This window comes from Parasteatoda tepidariorum, chromosome 4, assembly GCF_982258835.1.
Source record: "Parasteatoda tepidariorum strain Cologne lab strain chromosome 4, Ptep-v5.0, whole genome shotgun sequence".
Classification (NCBI taxonomy): domain Eukaryota; kingdom Metazoa; phylum Arthropoda; class Arachnida; order Araneae; family Theridiidae; genus Parasteatoda; species Parasteatoda tepidariorum.
The window spans coordinates 86,374,176-86,400,378 of NC_141758.1; the positions used below are offsets into that span (position 1 = coordinate 86,374,176).

General features: G+C 31.7%; 1 protein-coding gene across 1 annotated transcript; it reads left to right on the forward strand.

The window, feature by feature from the left end:
- Positions 1-2,376: 2,376 nt before the first annotated feature.
- On the forward strand, positions 2,377-6,873 carry LOC147811893 (uncharacterized). Its single transcript, XM_087162271.1, has 2 exons — positions 2,377-5,282; positions 5,340-6,873. Exons 1-2 carry the CDS (start codon positions 2,377-2,379, stop codon positions 6,871-6,873), a joined length of 4,440 nt encoding a protein of 1,479 aa, XP_087018397.1.
- Positions 6,874-26,203: the final 19,330 nt, after the last annotated feature.

The window sequence follows — 26,203 nt, forward strand, 5'->3', positions numbered from 1 at the left end:
TGCTTCAACTTGCTAAATCAAGGAAAGTTGATAACTTTTTATTGGTAACTTTAAGTTTAGGGTGTAACATACTATTAATTTAACCTTTTATTCAAAAGAGAAAAAAAAGGGGCTTCTTTTCAACTTTGTATTGTTAAAGTATAACTTATTAGTCATTCATATTTCCTTTCAAATAATAAATAATATTCAAGAAAATTCAATTCACTCACTAATTCCTATATACTTCCATTCCATTATAACCAATATAATAAATAGGAGCACAAAAAATTGCTTGAATAAAAAAAAAAACTCTACCAACTCCACATAAATATAATTTAATGAGAAAGATACCTAATTAATTATAATGCAAGAGATTAAAATATGTACAAATAAAAAATATGTAGGAGGTACATACCTGTCAACAACTTTATTGAGTTGATCTGACTATAGATCTATGAGGATAAGCAACAGCACAACATAATAATTATAGAGTTATGCAGTGAGGTAGCAACAACAAATGACTAGTTAGTGAAATAGTTACACTAAGGAGTATTTTGCCAAGCAATGTGACACTTATACTTACCCAGCATCAGCACAAATCTTTAATAACAGATATTCTTGTAGGTATTTCTTTTCCTACAAATTATGGCCATAACGTGCAATTTCATCGCTTCAACGTAAGACATAAAGATATACTGGGGCTGGTGAACGAGATTTTAAAGGATAGGAATTTACCTATCTTATTAGTTCATGAAAAGATATTCTTAACAATTGCTTACATTATTGAGCTAAAAAACGTATTCGCCATTTTCACCACGCTCAAAAAAAATCGGGCATCCAAGCTCTTGGCGATAGAATTAGTTTGGCAATCACCCATTTCAGCTGATCGCCAAAGTCTAGGGTTATAAAATAGGCGGTCATTCAAGACAGTGCGTTCCTTAAAAGATAGAGACCCTGCATCTTTCTGTAATAGGCTATCGCAACGCTCGAATACGCCATCTGGGGAGAAGACCAGTTCCATGCTTTTGGCCTTTCTCCCTTCCCTCTCCTCCTCTTTTCAGTTGTGTAGGAATGTACTACTATATTTTTCATTTTCTTAATATTTTTCATTTTTAATTAACAATAATGTTTCTTTCAAATTTCCACGAGGCTTTCTTTTAAAATTATGTTTAATGTTGTTTTCAGTTCCATATAGTTTCCCAACTGAAAAGATTTTAATCTATATGAAAATCAAGACAGAGACTAACGTACTTCCTTCCTCTATGACTCTCCACATGCTAATGGTGAAAGCATGCGAAGTGTTGCCATAGGTAGAGAGTTCTGCTCTACGCCACCTGCAGCCCATTTCGATTGCCAATATTTGTCGAAAGTAGGTAATTTGCATAAATTTATCTTTAGTGATTTTAATAGCTATTATTTAACATTCAGTTGTTATATATCCCAGGATAAATAAGGATGGGTTACCGTTTTTTTCCATTTGCGTCTCTGCTTAATAGTTGCTGTTACTCTGCGATATTTTTCGATAGTTATCTGATAGTGGGCTGTCTGATGGATCTGGACTAGTATCATCTCATGCCGGCATAAATGATTTGAGTCGCAATGAGTGATTTCGAATGAACCTTTTAAGTGTGGAGATACCACATTAAGTAAAGAATCCTATTCATTGCACATTTATAAATGTTAGTGAGATACGGCATACAACCGTTTGTGAGTTGATGCCAAGCTCACTGTCTATCTGCAATCTAAATGAATGCTGGACCATGTCAGTATAGTTTCTCGTTTTCCTACAAGCTCCTGAACAGGTCATATGTATAAGCCAGATACGAGGCATTACAAACCTTTAGAAACATTTCTAAGTTCTAGAATAGAAAAATTTTGATGCTGATTTTACAAGTTTGTTCTTGGTTCGTAAAAAAAAATTGCTTCACCAGATGTCATTTTTGCAAATATTATATAACGTCACTTTGAAGTAAAGTTTTTGTTATTGTCACTAATAATGATCATTTATGTATTTCAGAAATACATAAAATTTTTTAGATACAAAGGAATTTGTAATGTTTGGCAACTGTTTGGCGATCGTTCAGGCGCACTTGGCGCATTGTGTCACCCCTTCGGGGGCATGCTAGGAATCGAGGTAGAGGTATGTTTGTCTTGATCGGGAGAGGTTCTCCCTTGGTTGTTTAAGAGCTGGATGCTCGAATATAAAAATAATGACTAGTTTCTTTTAATTTTTAATAAAGTTAAGTTTATTATTATGAAAATCTGGTGTGATTATTTGTATGGAATATAGTCATTACAACACGCTCTCGTTTCGAACACCAGAGATTTGCACCGATAGAAAAGCAATTTCGGAAGTAGAATAAGAAGTTAGTTGGAGAATTCTGATCTGAGAGAAAAATGTTCAAAAACGTACGAAAAGAAGATTTGGTGACAGTTTTGTCAGAGATCGGTGAAGAAGCCAGTTTGGAACTGAAATTAACGGAGCTGAAACATATGTTGCAAAACAGCAAGGAATACTTAGACGATCCGGACTTTGTTAAAGAAATACTAAATACTACAGTAGAAAACAGGAAGAGAGCTGAAGAGACAGAAAAAGCGAAATTAGAAGAAGAAAAAATACGATTAGAACGAGAACACGAAATTCAGCAGGCGAAGATCCGAAGGACACGAAGTATCGAAAGCAGAAGCCCTACCCCAGACGCTCAACACAGCCGTGGAGAAAGCGAAATTTCCCTGGATAAACTGATAAAAGGAGTAGAAACCTTGACGATTCCAGTACCGAAGAAAGCGGAAGCATGGAATATATTTTTCGACTCCATCGAAAGAGCATTTAAACATAAGAATGTTCCGGAGGAATTCAAAGCAGAGATATTGTTGAAATTAATTGGGGATAAAGCTGCCAATGTTCTTGTTTATATCAAGGGAGAAGATTTAAAGGACTATCAAAAAGTAAAAACACTGATTCTGAAGGAATATGAACCGACCCCCCAAACCTGTTTGGAAAATTTCAGAAGAGCAAAACGTTATTCAGGAGAAACACACATCCAGTTCGCTTCACGAATGACCGCAACATGGGATTATTACTGTAAATTAAGAAATGCAGAAGATATTGATACACTTAAAGAACTAATTATATCCGACAAGATATTCCAAACTTTAGACGGAGAGACAGCGTCCCATATCACAATACGACAAGGAAATACATGGTTGAAGCCTCAGGAATTAGCTAGAGAGTGTGATATTTACTTTTCAGCGCGAAGAAAACCTTTTGATGAATACCGAAGTGAAGGAAAACGAACGAGATTTGGAGAAGCAACATATTCACCCGAAAAGTATGTTCCCCCTCATCTGAGAAAAGAATATCCGAGACAAGAAAACAATTTCGTCAGGCAAAGAGAATGCTACATTTGTGGGAGCTATCGACACATTGCGAGAGACTGTTCCGATAGAAAGGAAAAGAATGAAATGACGGGAAAGCGAAATGAAAGGGATCACACAAAAATTTCAAGAAATTCGAATAAAGTATCAAGCCGAGAAGAAGCGGTGGTAGCGAAAGTAGATTCATCTCATCTACGGAGTGACGTCAGAGAAACCATTATTAAACCCCTGCAGAAAGTTAATATTTTTATCAACTCCGAAGAAATCGAAGCAATCGTCGATTCTGGAACTCAGATTTCAATTCTACATTCGTCATTCATTCCGGATGTAAAGGAGAGAGATGGAGGGAAAATTTTGTTAACTTCTGCATTCGGACAACAGATTGAAGCAAAAGTTTGCCGTACGCCGATTTATCTAAGAAATGATGGAACTAACTTATTTAATTCAGTGGATACCTTTATTGCTGTGACGGATGAATTAAATGTGCCTTGTTTATTAACTCCCGAAATACATGAACTATTGATCAAACCCCCAGAAAAGAACATGGATTCCGACATCGCAGAAGAAAGGCTTCAGAACGAAGAAGAAAAAATGTTCGTTTTGTTTACTGAAACAGAAAAAGAGAAACAAAATACGACAGAAGAGAGAAATGAAGAGGTGGAGGAGAGGGAGAAGGGCATTGCATCAGTTGCCCCTGGCAACCAGTCAAGCTTTGGGGAGTGGCTAGAGGATAATGCAACAGCCAATCCCATCGAGTCTACAGTATCGACAGCCAAACAGCTGTTCATAGAACAACAAACATGCCCGACTCTACACGAGCCTTGGAAGTTGTCGAAGGAAAAGAAGGGAAACTATTTTATTATGGACGGACTCTTGCATCATGAAGAAAAATTGTTTGGAGAAAAAATACGCCAATTAGTTCTCCCATTAAGTAGAAGACAGAAGGTACTTGATCTAGCTCACAACTCGGTATTTGGATGCCATATGGGCATGCGGAAGACAAAAGATAGAATAAGGTACTCCTTCTACTGGCCAGGAGTTTCTCAAGATGTGGAACACTTTTGCAAAACATGCAGCGAATGTCAATTAAGAAGCCCTGAGAAAAGGTCGGATAAAATTCCAATAACCCCAGTAGCAAGACCTGGACTGCCATTCGAAATAGTAAACATCGATATTATTGGACCCATTGATCCACCCTCTGCTAGGAAGCACAAATATATTTTATGTCTTATAGATCAACACTCAAGATGGCCGGAGGCCATTCCTCTGAAAAGCTTAAGTGCAAAAGCTACTTGCACAGCTCTCCTCGAAATATTCATGCGAACAGGAATCCCGCATACTATTGCAAGTGATAATGGTACAAATTTCGTGTCAAGACTGACTAAAGAATTTCAAGAAAGATTGGGTGTCCATCCTAGATTTTCAACCCCTGGATACAGTGCTTCCAATGGACTAGTTGAACGATGGAATAGGAGTTTACAGCAGATGCTACATCATGTGATAAGGAGCGACCCATCTAACTGGGGTAAGCATATCCCATTCCTGTTATTTGCTTATCGGGAAATCCCCAACTGCACCACTGGAATCTCACCTTTTCAATTGATGTATGGAAGACAGCCAAGAGGACCTTTGGCAGTGCTAAAATCATCATGGTCTGGTGAAATACCCATTCCTCCAAATTTGAGTGAATCAGCTGTCGAATACTTACAACAGTTGAAAATAAGAATGGAGCAAGCTGCAGAACAAGCTGAATTGATCGCAAGTGGAAAACAACAAAAATACACTGAATATTTCAATCGAAGATCCGTGCCAAAAAGTTTCAAGAATAGTGACCTAGTTTATTTACTTATACCGGACTCTAACAACAAGCTTTATGCTAGATGGAATGGTCCTGGAGAAATAGTGAGTCTTATTCCTCCTCACTCGTACAAAGTAAGACTACCAGATGGAAAAATAAAACATGTTCATTCCAACAAAATAAGAAAATTTCAAGCTCGTGTCAACGCCGTTGGAGTGATATTCGAAAATGAAGAAGATTTTGGAGAAGTCATAACTCTACCAAGAAAAGACTTATCAACCCCTTTGGAGTATTTAAAAATTGAAGGAAATTTAGATCTAGAAAATTTGGATAAAACTCAGAAGAATAGTTTAATGACCCTCATCAACCAGCATCAAGCATTATTTACAGGAAAAGTAAAAATGGCTAAAGTAGAATCCCACAAGATCAGATTAATTCCAAATGTAGAAAGAAAGAAACCACATGTATATAGGATCCCAGAAGCGTTGAAAACAAGAGTTGATGCCGAAATAGAAGATTTGTTAAGTTCAGGACTAATAGAAGAGAGTGAAGCTGAGATAGCTCACCCAGTAGTTTGTGTAAACAAGAAAGATGGAAGCATCAGACTCTGTGTTGATTATAGAGCTCTGAATGCGGTTACCAAAGCTGACGATTTTCCGATGGAAGATGCAGTGGATCTAATGTACAATATAGGAAGAGCCAATGTAATAAGCACGCTTGATCTTCTCAAAGGTTATTACGCCGTTCCTATGGAGGAAGAAAGCAAAGAATTTACATCTTTCAAAACTCACCGTGGGCAGTACCAATTTAAAGTTCTCCCATTTGGATTAAAAAATGCCGCTGCCACTTTTCAGCGAGTTATGAACAAGTCACTAAAAGAGTTCAAGGAATTTTCAAGATCATATATTGACGATATTGCTATTTTCTCAAAAGACTTCGAAACCCATCTTCAAGATTTAGAAAAAGACTTTACAAAATTAGAATTATTAGGATTTACCATCAACGTGAAGAAATGTTCTTTTGCGAAACCTCAAATAAAATATTTAGGACACGTGATTGGATCAGGAAAACATCAACCTGACCCGGAGAAAATAATAGCCATTCAAAAATTGGAATCGCCAAAGACGAAAACTCATCTGAAAAGCCTTCTAGGACTGACGAATTACTACAGGGAATACATCCCAAACTATGCAGACGTCGCATACCCCCTCACCGAACTCACGAGAAAAAAACAACCGGAGGTGCTTGAATGGAGAGAAACACATGAGTCTGCTTTCCAACGGCTGAAGGAGAAATTGGCGAAAACAACGGAATTGATTACCCCAACCCCCAACGAGCATTTCATCATCCTCTCTGATGCTTCACAGGTGGGAGTAGGTGCCTGCTTGTCTCAACGGAAAGGCGACTCAGAAATACCAGTGTGTTATGCCAGCCAAAAGCTTTCTAAATCTCAACAGAATTGGCCCACTATTGAGCGAGAGGCCTATGGAATAGTATGGGCATTGAAGAAATTCGAGCCTTGGATATTTGGCTCCCCAATCAAAATTGTGACCGACCACAACCCACTGGCATTCATCGTTAAAAATGCTCCCCAATCGTCTAAGCTCCAAAGGTGGGCGCTTGCCCTACAAAAATATAACTTAACAATCGAGCACTGTCCGGGAAGAAATCTTAAAAACGCAGATGCCCTTTCCAGACTCCCAATCTCAGGTGATTAAAAATAAAATAAAAATAATTATGAACTGCCGAGGTCAATGCAAACTTGGTCAGTTAGTGTTAAAAGTTATTTCATGACTCTTATATATTTTATTAGAGACTCTAAGTGTTTATATGCTTATATTGATATTTACTTGTGGATAAATTTAAAATAACAGATATTTTAGGTAAGTGCTTAATTAATTTGAAAACATATTTTAAAGTAAGATCTTTATAAATAAAAAAAAAAAAACGAATGATAAAGTGTATGAAAAATAGTAAATTTCATTGTTTATATGCATAATTTTAAGATATGATTAAAATCCATGGAAATATAATTATTGAATTGTAATGTTTATACATGATCTTTGAAGTGTTATGGTATAAAAATATTTTTTATTTTGGTTTGTAGTAATAATTGTTTAATTTAAAATCCATGGAAATATAATTATTGAATTGTAATGTTTATACATGATCTTTGAAGTGTTATGGTTTAAAAATATTTTTTTATATTGATTTGTAGTAATAATTGTTTAATTAATAATGTGAGTATTAAATATTATTAGTATTACTGTGTTTCAGTAGGTATAGTTAAAGTGGATAATTATTCTTGTATTAGATATTATTTTATAACTATTTTTTCTATAAAAGAAAAGGGTTATATAGGATTGAATTGTAGATACTAACGTTACAGTGTATAATTAATGATAACTGAGTTTATATATGAGTAGTTTGAATATCTCATCTGTTTATTATTCCTATTATGTTGTCATTGGAAATATTGCATAATCATGTTTATCGTATGTATCATTCTGTATTATTATCTTTTTTGATCGCAAACAGTTTTTTTTTTTTAATTTTCAGATTAACGATTAATTATTTGTAATATAATCATTATCTTAGGGGGAAAGGTGTAATGTTTGGCAACTGTTTGGCGATCGTTCAGGCGCACTTGGCGCATTGTGTCACCCCTTCGGGGGCATGCTAGGAATCGAGGTAGAGGTATGTTTGTCTTGATCGGGAGAGGTTCTCCCTTGGTTGTTTAAGAGCTGGATGCTCGAATATAAAAATAATGACTAGTTTCTTTTAATTTTTAATAAAGTTAAGTTTATTATTATGAAAATCTGGTGTGATTATTTGTATGGAATATAGTCATTACAGAATTATTATTTTCTTAGTACTGATGACATCACCAAATAAAAAATATAACCTATCTATCTATGCTTTTTTTTAATATATATTTGCTTTCAAAATGGGTTAGTCATTTAGTAAACACCCTGTATGCATATAAGCATAAATATATACCCACACACAAACATCAGGTGCATTGGGAGCAAGTTTATTAAAAGTCGGACAATGAATTTTCTGTCGATTTTTAAAAATTTGGACAAAAGAAAAAATATATTTTTTTGGCGTAAAATTCTGGCAGTCTTTAAATATTATCAGAATTTTAAATTATATAAAGTCCTAAAAGATTTTTATTTGTGAAGAAATTAACACTCAAATCTTTAAAGTATGCGTAATAATTTCCAACAAGTAATTTTGTGCATGGACTTCTATTCTATTTAAACAAACCCATTGGGATTAATTTCTTTAGTATATCATCTTGTTTATTAGGATTAGATTATTGTCAAATGGTTCAGCTATGGAGCAGAAATAGACGGGTTTTCTGCGATCTGTTTACATCAGATGGAGTCCCGCTGTGGACTGATCGTGCAGTCATGGTTCCCAGTAGAACACCGAAGTCAAGTATCATTGGCTGCGGTCAGTAAGCGAGTGGGTGACCACTTTGATCAGCCTGAGTAGGGACAGAGGGTGTGCGGTATTGGTCCTCGTTAAAGTGTTCTACCGTAAAGTACTCGACTTCGCTTGCAGGTCGTCGGGTTACCAAAGCAGGGGAGACATACCCTCTGCAGAGGATCAAAACTGTGATGGCATGTTTTCGGATCATCCACAGGGAGGTTTCCCAGACCTTTGCCAATAGCTCATTGTGCAGCTCTAGTGCGACGTAAATAAAGTACCTACCAACCAACATCAGATGAAAAAAAAAAACCGACGAAGATAAATCAATGGAACATTAAAAATTTTTCCCCACAATAAACGTAACTCTTTAATATATAGTAGTCCGTCACAGAAACACAAATAACTTAATTAAAAAATCATTTCGTTTACAGTTGAAAAGCTTGGGAGAGGATGGAGCTAAGGGACATTTTAGAGAATTTAGAAAAATCAGCTTTAGAAAACAACAAAAAGGAGTTGTTTACAAAGATTCCTTTTCTTTTAAAAAACTTTACAATTTACTTTTGCTCACATTTACCATGATTAGGACTGGGCGATATTAGAAATTATATATCGTGATATATCGCCAGTTTTGCATCGCGATATAGCGATGTATCGCGATATAGTATTTTTGAATTTCATTTACTTTAAGGCACAGAAAGTCAGATTTCTATCAAGACTTCATACGCATATTGATTTAAATCAATTTATAAATTTGAAAATATATATGTTTTGCTAAAGAAAGATATTAAATAAATTGACTAAGATGTACAAATCTTACTTAAAATATTTATTGAAAAAATGTGTGTGGATACAGAATGAAATATTTGCACTTCTTTATCGTTTATAAGGTATAAGCAGTCTTAATTTAAGTTAACCCCTAAAACACCCTTAATGAAAAAAAATATTGTTATTAAACAAAAGCTGATTTTAAAATTTCAAAATATATTTTAATTAAAATAAAAGTTAGATTGACTAAAAGCCGAAGTTTAAAATTAAAAATGTTCGAATTTTAAACTAAAAAGTAAACATAAGAATTGTAATAATTTCTTAAAATTTTCGTTCTCTGAAAGATTTCTCAGTTTAAAAATAAAAAGGGAATTTTGTAAAGATATCTAGCTGAAATTATTGAAAGAAAATTTAAAAAATTAAAAAAAAAAGTTTGTTAAGAAATTCATTATACACTTAAAACAAAGTGTTAAAAATATTTTTTTTTTTTTTAAAAAAGAAACTTTTTTTAACAAATCAATATTTGCTTGTACTATTATGCGTAAATAATTACAGAATTATTAAGTTCGATCGTAATGTTCAAATTCTTAATGAAGAAGTAAACACAAGTTTTGTTATATTTTCTAAAAATGATCACGCAAATAACAAAAGATTTCTTAGTTTGAAAATAAAAAAATAAATAAAAGTGAAATTTATCACCTAACAGCATAGGAACAAAATTTAAAAAATAAGTTCGTTAAAAAATTATTTGTATGCTTAAAACAAAGAGCTAAATAAATTTTAGAAAAAAAATGCTTCTTAAACACTATTTTTATTATTATTTCATATAAATAATTAAATTAAATTAAATAATGACCGAATTATGAACGAAAAACAAAGTAAGGCAAAGTTTCTTAATGAAATTCTTGAAAATAGAAACAAAAGAATAGTGATATTCGGTAATATATTTAGCTAATTAACTAATAATATAAAACGAAAATTAAAAAAAAATAATGATTTTACTCTCTAATAAAACGAAGTAGTAATTGATAAAAAAAAAAAAAGAAATGAATAAAATTCGCCAACTTTTCAAATTCTTTTGAACAAATAAAGTTTATTGACTTATGTCCAAAAAATAAGTTTTGTTTTAACTTTATTTCTAAAAATAAAAACAACTCAAGATTTATAAATTTAAAATCAGTAATAGAAGCCCATTAAATTATTAGAAGTTTTATCCGAAAGGTTTTTAATGAATTAAAAGAAAGTAAAAAAATAACCTAACAAATTTATTTACTTTGTAATTTAATTCCTTATGGGTGCCTTAAATTAGATTTCCGATAATTTTCACATTTAAAAATATAAAAAAAGTTTTGTCAGAAAATAAATAAAAAACTTACCTAATTAATGAAGAAACTTTTCTTTATAAATTCTTTTCAACAAAAGATTGCGTTTAGAACAAGGTTACGACGGCGATCACGAAGTTATTCCCATTGAAAATAATCTACAAGAAACGATTTCAAATCGCGAAGGTGCGAAAACGAACATGTGATATAACGATATAAGGTCTCAAAAGTGATTCTGATTCTACCGCTCATCAGTCAAGGCCGTCTCAACATAACGAAACAATATCGTCTTCCACAGCGCGAGTTGGCATCGGAACGTAAGAGAAAGTCCTTGCGTGTATCGCTATATCGCTATATCGTTATATCGTCTTCTTCACTCGAAGGCTTAAATCAGATTTCTGATGCATCGCTTGGAATGAAAGTTGCTGTATCGGTTTGCCGATATAGGCGTTAAATCGATATGTCGCGATATATCGATTTATAGCCCAGTCCTAACCATGATACTTAAAATTGCGGGGATTTTTCCCCCGCCTAGAGGGCTCTGGAGATTGCTTGGCAGCTCCTGTGCACGAAGAAATTAAAAAAAAGCTCAGTTCATTACTGGGTGTCCTGAAAATGATAAGTAGTTTGAAAAATCTATAAAAAGAACCAGCTCAGGGAATAGAGCGCTCGCTTCTCAATGAGGTGAACCAGGTTCAAATGCCAGTGGTGGCTGGTCGATATGAATTCTGCTCCCGACTTGCATTGACCACAGTGCCGACGTGAAATATCCCTACTGGTAGACGGATTAGAGTTTCCTTCGGGGTTTTCTTCTTCACGTGACACAAACGCGGGTTAGTTCAATCAAAATATTCACCACGAAGGTTAGTTCATGCGCGATGCTTGATCCAGGAGTACCCTAGTCTTTTGGGTTGGGTTCAAAATTACTATGTCATGGAGAAGAACACTGATAGTTTTTCAACGCAGAACTGGGTCGGTTGTTCAACGCTAGTTTTAGTAAAGCGCTAGTAAAAGAAAAGAAACACGTAAAGAAATAAAAATTTACGGATTATTGCGTTTTGTTTTGAAAAATCATTCGGGTTATTTTGCTTGCTGATTTATTCTCATAATTTTTTAACACTTTCAAAAAAATTCGTCAATAGGCAGAATTAAAAACATAAAACAATATTTTCAAGTAGCCACCAGTTGAAGCAAAAAACGAGGTGCAGTCTGTGGTCAAAGCTATTAGATTAATTATTAATTTAAATTAATTATTAATTTAAATTAATCATAAATTATTAATTAATTATTAATTTGAATTAATTATTAATTTGAATTAATTATTAATTATTAATTAATTACTAATTAATTACTAATTTGAATGAATTATTAATTTGAATTAATTATTAATTTAAATTAATTATTAATTCTATAATTTTAATTATTAATCTTAAAATTTTAATTATTAATTTAAAATTTTTTAAAAATTAATAAGAATAAAAGGCCGGTTTTCTGAAAAGAACGCTATAAATTGTAAATTTTTAATTCCTTTCACTTTTATAATTCATTTTTAAATCGTCGGTAATTTTGGGAGACCTAATATGCTAAATTTCGCTCTTAATTTTTCCAATGCCAGATAAAAAAAAATTTAGTTTTTATAATAAATTGAAATGCTGAAATTTTTATTTTTTTTCTAACTTTACTTTTTTCAGATGTAGTACCACAATAAAGAAACATAAGAGCTTTATCAGGATATTCCTTATTATATACCTTCTTTCATCACAAATGCATACAATATTACATTTGAATTCCATTATTCATCAAACTAAGCACTTTGAGTTACCATCAACAGAAGATTTCGAAACTTGAATGCCGGATTTAGTTTCAGGATTTTAATGGATCGAAGATAATTAGTCTCTGCGTTGAAATTTCGATTACGAATGATTGTAATATAAATCTTACTCTGTATCTACCATTTGTAATAAACATGCGATTTCTAAAAATAGGATGTTGACCTATTTTATGCAAGAGGTCATCACATGCTGCTTTTAAAATACGAAATATTTACATTTCTCATGAATGAATTAAAATCGTGAATGAATAATAATATTTCTCATGAATGAATAAATTCTATTATTATTTATGAGCATTGAAACACCCTATAAATAACATTTAGTAAAAACAAATGCATATGAAAGCGTTGTCATGTTTACTTAAGGGGTTTTTGCCCCTGATCGCTTCGCTCAATTCTTTTCTGTTGTTCCTTCCAGAATGTGTTTTATCGACGCAGATTTAGTTCTTCAAATTTAGTTTTTGATTCTTTTGGAACAATATTTAAATTTTTGCTTGGTCACCATAAAACCTTTGTACACAAATCTGTTTATATATTTTTTAAATCCTTATTTTGGTTAATATAAAAGTCATGTTACTATAAATATTTTTTTACCATGGTTCTTTATCAAGGATGATCTGGAGACAACATACCTACGTCACATCCCATTTTACAGGGAATACATATTCACACACCCCTCCATCCGCAGATCGTATTTTTGACCTGGATCAGAGCATCCGATCCAGTACCCCCAGAGGTATTGATTTGTTATAAGAACGCAGAGGACTTTGTGTCACACATCTCTCCAAATTAAGCCAATTTGATCTGTAAAAGAAGGCTCTTAAAATTAAAGGTTCTTATAATCAAAGCTTATCTCTTAAATCTATCTTATAACTAAAAGTAATGAATAATCTATATATATATTTCTCTTACACAGCGACAAAAAAAAGCCTCATTACAACTACCCAAATGGCAACGCTAGATAATCGACCAATGATTGCCGCTAAAAATGTCACAAGCCAAGTCTAGCTGAGATGGCTCAACATATAGCGCTTTTAAAAGCGGAAACTGAAATAACCAGAGAGAGCATAAGCTAGGCAGAAGTGAGTAGTCTTTGTCGATAGATCTCTATTTTAGTATTTTGTCGAAAGCGCTTTTTTTCACGAATTTATATATATTACGAATTTATTTGACATTTTTTGATTTATATCACGAATTTATTTGTTTTACTAGACTTTATTTGTTTATGCAGGTTTTTCCATTGCAATTCACTTATTTCAATTTTTAATAGACTTAATTATAGCCAAAATTTTAACCTTTTTAAAGAGATATCAGTTTTAGAAATTTTATCTTAAGATTTTATACTATAGCACACTTCCAATAGGTTTAGCGAATTACATGTCATTTATTTGAATTCAAATTTATTTTAATGACTTAGTATTTACTAGTAAAGTATGTATTATAGTAAGTATGACTTAGTAGATGTAATTTTTTTTAAAAAAAAAGTTGTTATATGGATTTGAATGATTGTTTTGAATTCCTAGAATTTTGTGCATTTGCAATGTACCTAAGTTAGTAGCGAGCGAAACGAGCTTGGTTTGCGAAGCAAACCATATAAGATTGCGTAGCAATTTTCGGGGGTTGGCGAGCGTTAGCGAGCAGGGGGCGCAGCCCACTAGTTTTTTTAATTTCTTTAATTAAAAGCTATTTTTATTAATAATGTAACAAATCTTAGCTATGCAATTTTATTTTTTCTTCGTATTATGTGCTATTTTCTATGAATGTAGACATAGAGGTTGTATTATAATTTCTTTGAGAGGAAGAATTGTCTTCTGTAGTTATAACAGTTTACATCCTCTATAATAACACAGAGTCACAAGTTTGCAAGTATGCTTGGTTAAATGATGCACATGGATGGAAGTTGATATGCTATAAAAAGACGAGGTTATAATACAAGAGGAAGAATTGTCGTCTGTAGTTACAAAAGTTTACATCCTCTATAAAAACAAAGAGTTACAAGTTTACAAGTATGCTTGGTTAAATGATACATATGGGTAGAAGTTGATATGCTATAATACAATTATAAATTATGAGTTTATAATACAATTTTAACTTTAGCTTCTGTAATAATAGAGAGTTAAAATATAATCACAATGACTTCTGTAATGATACATGGCTGCTATGCAATAAGTACTACAAGGTTTGTAATAATTCAGGGTTGTAATTTAATAAGTACATTAATTTCTGAAAAATACAAGTTTAAAATAATCGGTACTTACTATTACAACTTCAGTATACCTGTCAAATTTACACATTCACATGGCTGCTCTTTCCTATTTCTACCTCATTAAATGGATACTAGATTTTAAGCTTAGGAGATGTGTTGCACAATAACACAAAAGCCGGAATCGGCTAAACAGCACGCACTGCTTTTAGTACTCCATGTAAACGGATCAAACGGTTTTGTGTTTGTGTATGGAATAGGTGAAAGGAAAAAAAAGAGATTGATTGGCACCAAAACATGAATACCTTGTTTATCTAAAAACTTGCGAATCCCTTGAGGAGCATTGCGCTTTTTTAAGGCTGTTTTTCGAAGCCTCCGTCGTAATATGAAATGATGCTTTTTGACCCGATTCCGGGTTTACGGCTACTAATGCTCAACTCTGTAGCCTTGTAGTTTTGAACCCAATCCAGTTAGACAAGGGAATTCCCGGCTCAAGTATTGGGAGAAATTTGCCTTTGTGGAGGACTTTTTCCACTGTTTATCACAATATTTCCAAAAAATTTATGTTTTTCAGTCTTTATCTCAATATTTCAGGAGGGAATACACATACAGGGGATAGAGCGTCCGCCTTCCAATGGGTGAACAGGATTCGAATCCTAGCGATGGTTGGTCGATACGAATTCGACACTCAGCTAGCACTGACCACAGTGCTGACGTAAAATATCCCCATGATTGACGGATCATGGGTTAGAGTTCCCTTGTAGTCAAGCAAACCGCAGAAGGTTTTCGTGGTTTCCCTTCCCATATAACACAAATAGTTCCATCGAAGCCTTCTCCACGAAGGCAAATTTCTCCCACTACTTGAACCAGGAGTTCCCTTGTCTACTGGATTGGGTTCAAAACTCCAAGGCTACGGAATTGATTATTGGTGGTCGTAAACCCGAGTCTCGGCTGTTCAACGACGGTCATAAAATAAAATATCTCAGAAAATTTTGTTTTTCTTTTTTTTATCACAATGTCTCAAAAAAATTATATTTTTTCGCTTTTCATCACAATATTTCTTATTTATTAATATGTACAACTACCCAGGAATGCAGATATTAAATAAAATAGTATTCATGCTGCTTTTTTTACTTTTTTACTGTAGATTTTTTAAGTATATTGGAGAGCCAGACATCTGCTGAAGAAATTTTATAATTCATGTTCCTTGTCATTCTGTGAGACTTAGCTCTTTTCCTACATCATTGGAAATAAAATAAAAATAAAGTGCAATTCAGTAACTTAAGTAATAATTAATGCCAATTTATAATAATTTTATACATTCAAATTCATTATTATTAGTTATTTTTAAATAAAAGTGATTAATTACTGAAACTAATTAGTAATTACTATCCTAGTTAAGGTAAATAGTTATTCAAACTTTTTACCTAGAGAGCTAGAAAAGTTATTTGGTAAGACAAAATGTCTGGGACAGTTTCCTCTCTGGTGTACACTAACAACGACATGATGTTTTCTATACACACTTGGAATGAAATTTATCCATGTAATTTTGCTACACCTCTCAAACTGATTTTTTAAAATTCATTTTATCAATAAAACATTCCTTTAAAATTACTACATTTTTTTTAAAATAAATGTAATGAAATAAAAAATAAATAAATAAAGCGAATATAAATATTTTTATTATTAAAATTGACTTATAATGACTAGATGCAATGCGTCATTGCACTTATCTTACACTGTTTTAGACTTCATAACCTCATCTAACTCAATATATGGTTAATAAATGAGTATAATTTCAAATAAATATTTCGATAAATAGTAAAATATATTTGTTTTAAATACATTGCAAAAAAAAAATATTGTCTCGATATACGATTAACTGTTTCTTACCCTATAATCAAAAATCACAATAAATATTTATAGGTATTGAAGTAATATAATATAATAATTTTGTGCTTATGCTAGCCCGATTTTTTAAAAAATCATATGATTCGTTTGACCAATGAAAAAAATTGCAAAGTTGCACCAATTGCTTTGACCAATTAAAATATTGGAAAGTCACCTCATGTGTCTTGTCAAATGAAAATGTAGGAAACTGATCACATGACTGAATTCTAATATTATACATTCTTTCTTTTCAACTTGAGACACTGCCATTGAAACTTAACAAGTTTTACTGTGTGACTCAAAGTGATAAAAAAATCTGCTTTTTTCTATTCCAACTCTTTGTTTTCATATTTCAACGATTTGTTTGATGGATTTCAACGCCTTGTACTTTGTTTTCATGGTTTTTTACTCTCTTTTCAGTTTAATGTATTCATGTTTTTGGGTCGGTGATTTACTCTGTCAGCTGAAATGCTTCTACGATCTCTTGTTTTGGATTCATGTTTTTACCAAGTACTCTTGGAAACTGAATGGTTTTAAAACTGAGATTGATTCATTTCAAAGGTTGAATTTGGTTTTTTACGAGTTGAAGGTTTTTTACTGGTTCCTTTACCTTGGTTACAAGGTCATCTCAGTTTCCAGTTTTTGGGACACTTTAATGTCCTTTTATGAACTCTACACTGCTCTGGATTTTTATTCCTACTTTGTTCCTTAGATATTTTTGTTCATTGTTTTGTTTCACCATTAGTTTAATGTGAATTTATTACAATCAATTAATTTTTTGGTTGCTCAATATCATTTCTATTAATTCTTAAGAGATTCAGAATAGTATATTGGTTTTTGCCGATCTCAGATTTTCTTATTTGAAAGTTGGTAAGCATTTAAGCAATTAAATGAATCTTAAATTTTTATCATCCTAATTTCTCCATCAGACATTTTTTTTCAATTAGTACAATACTATTCACAAATCATAGATTCAATTTTAATTCTTTTAAATTATAAATTCATTTTTCGATGGGTGAATTTCATTATGTTTAAATTTTAAATTATTTGGAATCGTTTCTTGGTTTTGTCAATAAATTGGATTAGTTCATTTTAGCGTTGATAAGCTTTCAAGCAATTAAATAAATCTTTCTTTTTCAAGATTTTGAGAACTAGTGTTTTTGCTGACTATGTATGTTTAATAAGTATTTTCTTTCTAGGTAATAAACTAAAATGGGCATTATCATGAACTGGAATAGTAAAGTCACTCATATAGTAAAAAAAATATTTTTAAATTGGTACGTACATGTAAAACTTTTCACTAATGGAATCATGAAACTAAAAGACAAACTAATTCAGAAAAAATAAATAATATTTATAAGCAACTTTAATCTAAATTGCGGTTGATAAAATACAATTCTTTTTGATTTTCATTCTTATGCTAATATTAAAAATTTAGTTCTTATAGTGAACTTATTAGAAAGATTAAATCTCAGTGTCTCGAGATTAATTTCACTCTAAACATGATTTCATATATTTGGAACTGCTAAATAGCAGTTAGATTAATTTTGATAGTGTTTTACTAGTTGTAGTTTAATATTGTACAGTTTTAAAATTTTACTATCCATTTTTTTAAAACTTGATGCTTTATTTATATTCCTCATTGTTGAAAAACATATGGTAAGCCAATTTAGTTGTCAAAAATTTCTTAACCAAAAATAATTATAGTTTTAAAACTTACTGAAAGTATTATGTACCAAAGAAGTAGTACCACATTAGAATTATTAATAGTGCATTTCAAGGCAAGCTTATTTAATAACCGAAAAATTTATCATGTTTAAATTTGCCAAAAAGGATTTTATATCATAGTAGTACCACATTAAATTACAGTCATTATTTGTATCTTTTACGGCAATCTGATTTAGTACCCAAATATTTTACATCGTAGTTAAACTTGCCAAAAATATTGTATTCACATTAGTACCACATATTTTCAATTGAAATCATTGCTAGCACACTTTACGTCAAACGTTTTAAATTGTTCATATTATCACTAAACTCACCAAAAAGTTTGTATTCCACAGTAGTACAATATTATTTTCAATAAAAAATATTGGCTTTTGTTGCTTGTACACTTTTCGGTAAGCCTATTTAGTAACCGAAAAGTTCATATCTCAGCTAAAGTTGCCAAGAGTATTATATACTTCTGTAGTACCACATTATTTTCAATTAAAATTATTAATGGTATATTTTGTATTCGTAGCTATCAACGCCATATTAAAAGCTGAATAAAATATAAGGCACCGTTTTAATTTTAAAGAGGCTTGTATTAGATGTTTACCTCACAAGCTTATGCCGTTTCTCAAAAAATAGACAAAAAATTTCGTCATCATTTGAATTTATACCTTCATCCTATTTTATGAAGAATTTATCGCATTTTTAAAGAAATTAAATGTTAAAGTCTTTTAATCAAATTCTACAAAAATATGCATGATTTTTATTTAAATTAAAATGAAGTTGGAGATTTAATTCTTCGTAGATCAAATGTACATTCTGAAAAATAAATAAATAAGCTTAGATAACAAATATTTAAATTAATATATCTTAAATTAATATTTAAGTCAATTGCTTTACTATTCCACTTTTTCAAAAATATGGGGGGAGTATGGGAAGAAATTGGCGATTCTGTCATTTCCATGTCTTTATGTCTCTTCGGAGTTTATTTATGCAATTCCTCCTTTGGCACTCTTGAATTCAAAATTATTGAAAAGAACAATTTGCATAAGTGCATGTGTAGTTTTAAGTATTCGATAAGTTTATCATTTTATAAGTTTAGTTTCATTCATAAGTTTAGTATTTAAGCAAAATTTACCCTGACATCATTTTGGCCTTTGTTTGATATGTTTTGCATTAAAATATCTAAGTTTTATTTGGCATTCTGGTCATCAAAATTACTTGTTCAGTAGTTATTTATGCTACTGTATTTTTTTGTTATTTTTATTTACATTGTTATTTGAATGTGGCAGAATTCATAGATCTACCCTGTAAGAATATATTTTCATGGAATGTACGGAATCAACGATTCTTTTACTCCTCGGGGGGCTGTTGTCCTTGTTCTGGCTACTTATAAATGTGTCTGACAGCCCCCTTGGGGAACTATTTTGATTGCTAAACACTAAAATAACAATTATTCTAAGACCCAGTGACTATGACAAAACTTCAAAAGTAGTAGATTGTACCGATAATGGTCGATGCCAATAATACAGGAAAAAAATCGACCTTTTGTACATCATCAAATATTGTTCCCGGTGTTTAAGCAGTTAGAATAAAATAACCTCGCCTCCACGCTTGGCGTTCCCTGGGCAACATTGTGATACAATAAAGGGAAGCAAAGATTCTTTTGTATCACAATGGCTAAGAGGTTATATGAAAAAGTGGACATTTGATAAATTTAGCATTACTAAAAGAATCCAAGAACCTAATAATATTTTTTGTTGTAGCTGAAACATTTTTAATAGAGTCACCACCATTTCAGAGATATGTTTCTTCGTTTCCCCATGCCATTTATGTGTAAGTAAAATTAGCAGATGGGCTGACTTATAACTGAAAAGACTACTAACTATCGTTGAATTGTTAGAAGAGCCATTTAAATGTATTAAATCTGTTTAAAAGTACTGAAAAAGGTATCTGCAAAGTATTGAAGAAAAAAACAATTAACAGTAAGCAATTGGCGATAATTTGAACTGGCATGAATCAAATATTAAAATTCTTTATTTACGAAGCATCTAATTGTACTAATAACAGTGTTAAGTTATAAGCTACATAAGTGATTAAATTTGTTAGCCAATACTAATTTCAAATGATCGGCTGGTTAAATATGTAGTGCCAATAACATCAGTATCCATTTGGCTCCATTTTCCCCAGACCCCACTTGACTCCATCTCCACTTGGCGTTCCCTGGGCAACATTGTGATGCAATAAAGGGAAGCAAAGATTCTTTTGTATCACAATGGCTAAGAGGTTATATGAAAAAGTGGACATTTGATAAATTTAGTATTGTTAAAACAACCTAATAAAAATTTTTGTTGTAGTTGAAAATTTTTTAATTGTGTCACCACCATTTTGGAGTTATGTTTCTTCATTTCCCCATGCCATCTATATGTAAGTAAAATTAGCAGATCAGCTGACTTATAACTGAAAAGACTGCTAACTACTGTTAGAAGAGCCATTTAAATGTATTAAATCTGTTTAAAAGTACTGAAAAAGGTATCGGCAATGAATTGAAGAAAAAAGCAATTAACACTAAACAATTGGCGATAATTTGAATTGTCATGAATCAAATTTTTTGTTTATGAAGTTTCTAATTATACTAATAACAGTGTTAATTTTATGTGCTAAGTGATTAAATTTGTTAGCCAATACTTATTTCAAATGAGTGGCTGGTTAAATATGTAGTGCCAATAACATCTGTATCCAGTTGGCCCCATTTTCCCCAGATCCCATTTGACTCCATTTTCCCTCTTTTTTAGTATTTGCAGGAATTCAAAAATTTTTTTAAGCCATTTTATCGCGCAATATTTCAAGCAGTTTTTCTTTCAGAGTTCGTTTAAACAAATATACAAACCTTTGAAACTTTTGTATTTATGGGAATAAAACTTATTCCATTTTGTTTAGAGCTATTATTTTCAATGCACGAATAATCTAAAAATCAGGCAGTAGGATTACTCTTAAATGAGGTGCTTATGAACTAAATTATCGGTAAATAACTTTGAATCAGAACATAAATATTTTTTTTAAAAAACTTATTGGAGACCCAAGGTCAGTGTATTTTTGTTGGATTTAGATATAAAGCTGATGAATTTATGTCAATGTTATTCTTCGCCATTTACGCTAGTTGATTTCGCTTTTCAAGATCAAGTTAACAAATCAATTTCTTACTATGTCACTTAAATTTTTTTTTTCATGGGCTTCAAAGTTCAAATTAATAATTTCTGCCCTACACTTAAGTTATTTAATTTTTCTAGTCTAAAGTTAATTTTCATATCGACTGAAATCTCGTCTATGTAAACCAACTTGAAGATTGATTAATCTGAAGCAATCTTAATTTCATAGAAAATTAAGCAAAATAATGTTTAGTGCGCAATGTTGGATAAATGTTAAATATCGGTGGAAGTAGGGTGCAGAATTGAATACAATAAATTTATTGAAATACCGAAAGAACAGATTAACGGCTATATTTCGAGGTAAAAAAGAGTATGCATTATTTTAAATATATTATTTTACATCGAAAAATATTGTAATTAAATATATTACTGAGATTACTAATTTATTGATAGATAAACTTCTTATCTTTAAATTATTTTCTTTTGATTATCTTTAGTAACTGAAGCAAATACATTTTTGTACATTTGCTTAATTTAAAAGAACATTCCCGGAAGGCACGATTTTCTCTCCAGAAAACCCTATCCCCAGTCTTTTACTATGGAGGTGGATTGCTGAGCTTTGTTTTGAACAATAAAATTGAATAAAAATGGTCGAATTCTGCTGTGCATACGGATGTGAATAAAAATTCATAAAAGGAGGACGTTTTACCTTTCACAAATAAGATTTTTACTCTTTTATAGTCACTTTTAAACATTTATTTGCAATTTGTATGTTAGCAAGTTAGGTTATGGAATGAATTAAATTTGTTTTTAACTAGCAAAATAGCTACTATTTTTTAATATTTTTTATTTAAATCAATAGATTACAATGTAGTTAACATTTTTAGGTATTTTCATTACAATTAAATTTCATATTGCAGTAAATATTCTGATATTTTTACTACTTTTTTGATGAAGCACATGCATCGGATTTGGCTAATTTTTTTCTCAACAATATTTTGCAACCAATTCGATTTTTATTTTCGCTCTGCAACTTATATTGATCTGCTAAAATATTTTTTTTTAATAATTTCAAGCGCATTTAATTACATATTTCAGTTGCACAAACTTAAAATATATAAAAGTACATTTTATGTAATAAATAATTTTTTCGATCCAAAATAAACTTATATTTAAATAAAATTTATAAGCCGAAAAATATCTTTTTTTATTACTTAGAAAATTATTTTATTATATTGGAAAAATTGTTTGGATATTCAAGTTTATTATTTAGGAAATTTTGTATTTATCTATATTTCTGTATATTCATTATTCAGGAAAATATTAACTAGATTATTATAGGTTCTATTAATAATAATAGGTCCTATTATTAACTGATTACTATAGGTTGTCAAAGGTGTGGCTATTTATTATTATTATATGTATTTTATTTTGATTTCAGCAAATAAAAGGGGAATAATTTTCTTTTTGATTATCAAAAACTTTTTTTACATATAAAATGTTAATTAAGTCGAGAACTATCAATGTTTCAAACAGCAAGTAGATAGTATGTTCTTATAAGGTATTTAGTAATACTTCTTTTAAATAAAGAGACAAATAAAAGAAAACCGAAATTTGTTATTTTAGTTATACTTTTATCATTTTACGTTAAAATTTTAATTGTATGCATTGGTTGAAATTTTTTTTTAATTTCATGGTAGACGAACTAGAAGGCCAAATTGTGGAGCATTAAGCAATATTAATATTTATTTTAAAAATAAAACAAAATATTTCGTTTTTATCAGAAAAATTATAAATAACACTAAAACCATGAAAAAGTTATGTTTAGTGTTGTGTATAAATATTTGAATAAAAAATTGCCATTTTAGTTGCCTGTTAAATTTTTTTATTATTATACGTAATCTCAATAAAAAAAATTGCACGTTGATTAAAATTAATTATAATCGCGTAATTTATAACTTCGGTTCAATTCGGTTTCTATTTTCGATTCAAAAAATCATTATTTTTATTTCATTGTTTGGCAAAATCATATAATCATTAGCTAATGTTATTAGCTTTTTATGATTAAGCAATTACAAGTAAATAATTAAATGTAGCGCGCCTATTATAATGTATTTTGATTTGAAAACTTATCTTTTGCAATCACGAATGAAATTGGGAAAGTATTCTAAATAAAAAAAATCATAAAAATATTCCTGTATGATGCGCCAAATGATTCGCCAAAAAGGTAACCCCCATCTTTGAACAAGTTTTCAGAGCCCAAACAATAGTCTGACTATCTCTACCCTAATATCTCCTCTAAGGGTAGAACAGTTTAACGAGGACCAATACCACACACCCTCGATCCCTACGCAGACTAATCCAAGTGATCACACACCTTTATACTGACAGCAGCATGTTATGCTTGACTTCGGTGATCTGCTGGGAGCCGTGTCTTAACGATCAGTCCACTGTGGGACGACAGATAGTATAGAGAATGAAAGAACATCCATGCTTTGCCCGGGATTCGAACCCAGAACCTCTCTGATGCAAGGCCAGTTTCCTGACTCCTACACAGTTCGGTAGGCAGTAAATCCATTAATCAACTGAACTGAGAGCACAAGTTCACTTGTTCATACATGTCACAGCGTGTCCTGCGTCGCGTTCGACATGTTATGATATCCATTTATAATATATTATTTATATCTCAAAAAAAAAAAAAAAATATAATATTTATAACTTAAATAATATATTAACTTATTATTACCTTAATATCTTTTTATTACTTAAATATTTTTACTAATATTTATTTATAACTTAAATATTAAAATCAATTCAATAATTTTTGGTTCAATAATCTTAAAAGGATAAACTATCGAAAAATGGTATAAATTTTTTTGCTTATTTTTGCTGTATTGTTCTTCTGTATCGTTTGATACGAAATTATGATCTTGTCACACTTTTTAGTTTTCTCAAACACTTTTTTTTAAAACTTTAACTAAAAATTTCGTTTATTTTAAATTAATATCTCTTAAGTACCGATTTTAGTGTGATTTGTTATTTCCCTTCTATTTTTTTCGCGTTTACTATTTCAAACTAAATACGTTACCTTGTATTTTTTTCAGTCTATAACCTAAGATAGAGCTATATGGAACCGCAAGACAGAGGGTATGACGATATGACGATGATTGTTTCACATTGATAGACAATACTGAGACTGATCGTGTTCTCAATATTATGAATCTCAATATTATCAATCTATAGATCCTTACATACAATTTACGTTTGAACAGGAAAATAATAAGTGTTTCTTATTTATTTTCTGTAATTTCGATTAATTTCTCACTACTGTTTATCGGTTACGGCTTCACTATTTCCGCATAATCGTTCATCCCTCACCCAATCCGAAAAGTTAGCTGTCTTACGCACACTTGTTTACAGTGCTTCTAAGATTTGTTAAAACAGTTAGCTACTCAATGAAGAGCTGCTCTTCCTTAAAGCTATCGCAGTAGGCCATGGTTTTTCTTATAATACACTATTTGGAAGAAAGTGACGGGACACGACACTATAATGACATAAACCCATATTTATTAAAATTAATAGGAGGTAGGGCCTCCTTTGGCGGCGATCACAGCTGCAACCCTTCTGCGCATGCTTTCCACTAAATTAGCCATAGTGGCAAAAGGAATTTCCTTCCAAATGTTTAACAGGAAGTTCCATAGTTCATGCTTGCTTTTGGGGAGTAGGGTGCAGGCCCTCAACCGACAGTCCAATTCGTCCCAGAGTTGTTCAATTGGGTTAAGATCAGGGCCCAGCGCCGGCCACTCCATGCGTTTAACGTTGTTGTTCACATACCAATAAAGAGTCCTCCTTGCAACATGGGATCTTGCGTTATCGTCTTGATACAAGCAATCATCCAAACCGTACGTTGCCCACAAGGTAGGAAGGACATGATTGTCGATAATATCACAGTATCCATCGGCATTAATCATACCATCAACCTTCACCAGTGGGTCAGCCCCATACCATCAATCCTCCTCTACCAAACTTTACAGCTGTCCCGTCACTTTCTTCCAGATAGTGTATTATTGACTCCGCTTATAGAAAATTAACTTTGCAATCCACCACACTCTTCTAAATCGAACTTAAACAATTTGACTGTTCTTTCACTGATTGTCGATGTGAGTGATTTGCGGATAATAAGGTCATTATTATTTGAAAATCAGTTCCCGAATGGTTAAGATTTTGAATAAAGTTGAGTTTCAAGTCATTTTCTCCCCCCGTAAATACGATAACTTTTACGAACCTTAAAGACACTGTGGGGAGATGATCATTAGACAATGCCAACCTTTATCTATCAAAAGGTACCTCAAGTTAGCATGTCATATATATATATAAGGGAATTGATGTTTAATAATCGTAGTGGTAGTTACACCACAATACTCCCCCATTAGAATTTAATCAGGGATAGAATTCGATGAACGGATACCACTAGTTGCTGTATTTGTGAAAGACCGGGAGAGCTAGATTAAGGTCACCGGGTTTTGAGCTTTAGCCATGAGAGCTGTATTGAGATTATGGTTGTGTGTGTGATCCCTCCTGTGTTGCTATTAGCAGTCGAGTGTGTGCAGAATCCAGTTGTGCGTAAATGAGACTGAGAAGCAACAGAGTGAGGAGGACGATGACGCAGTCACAATGAGCAAGACAACTGCTTAATGTGGACCATTCTTCGAAGTAGGCGTGATCATATCACGTCCG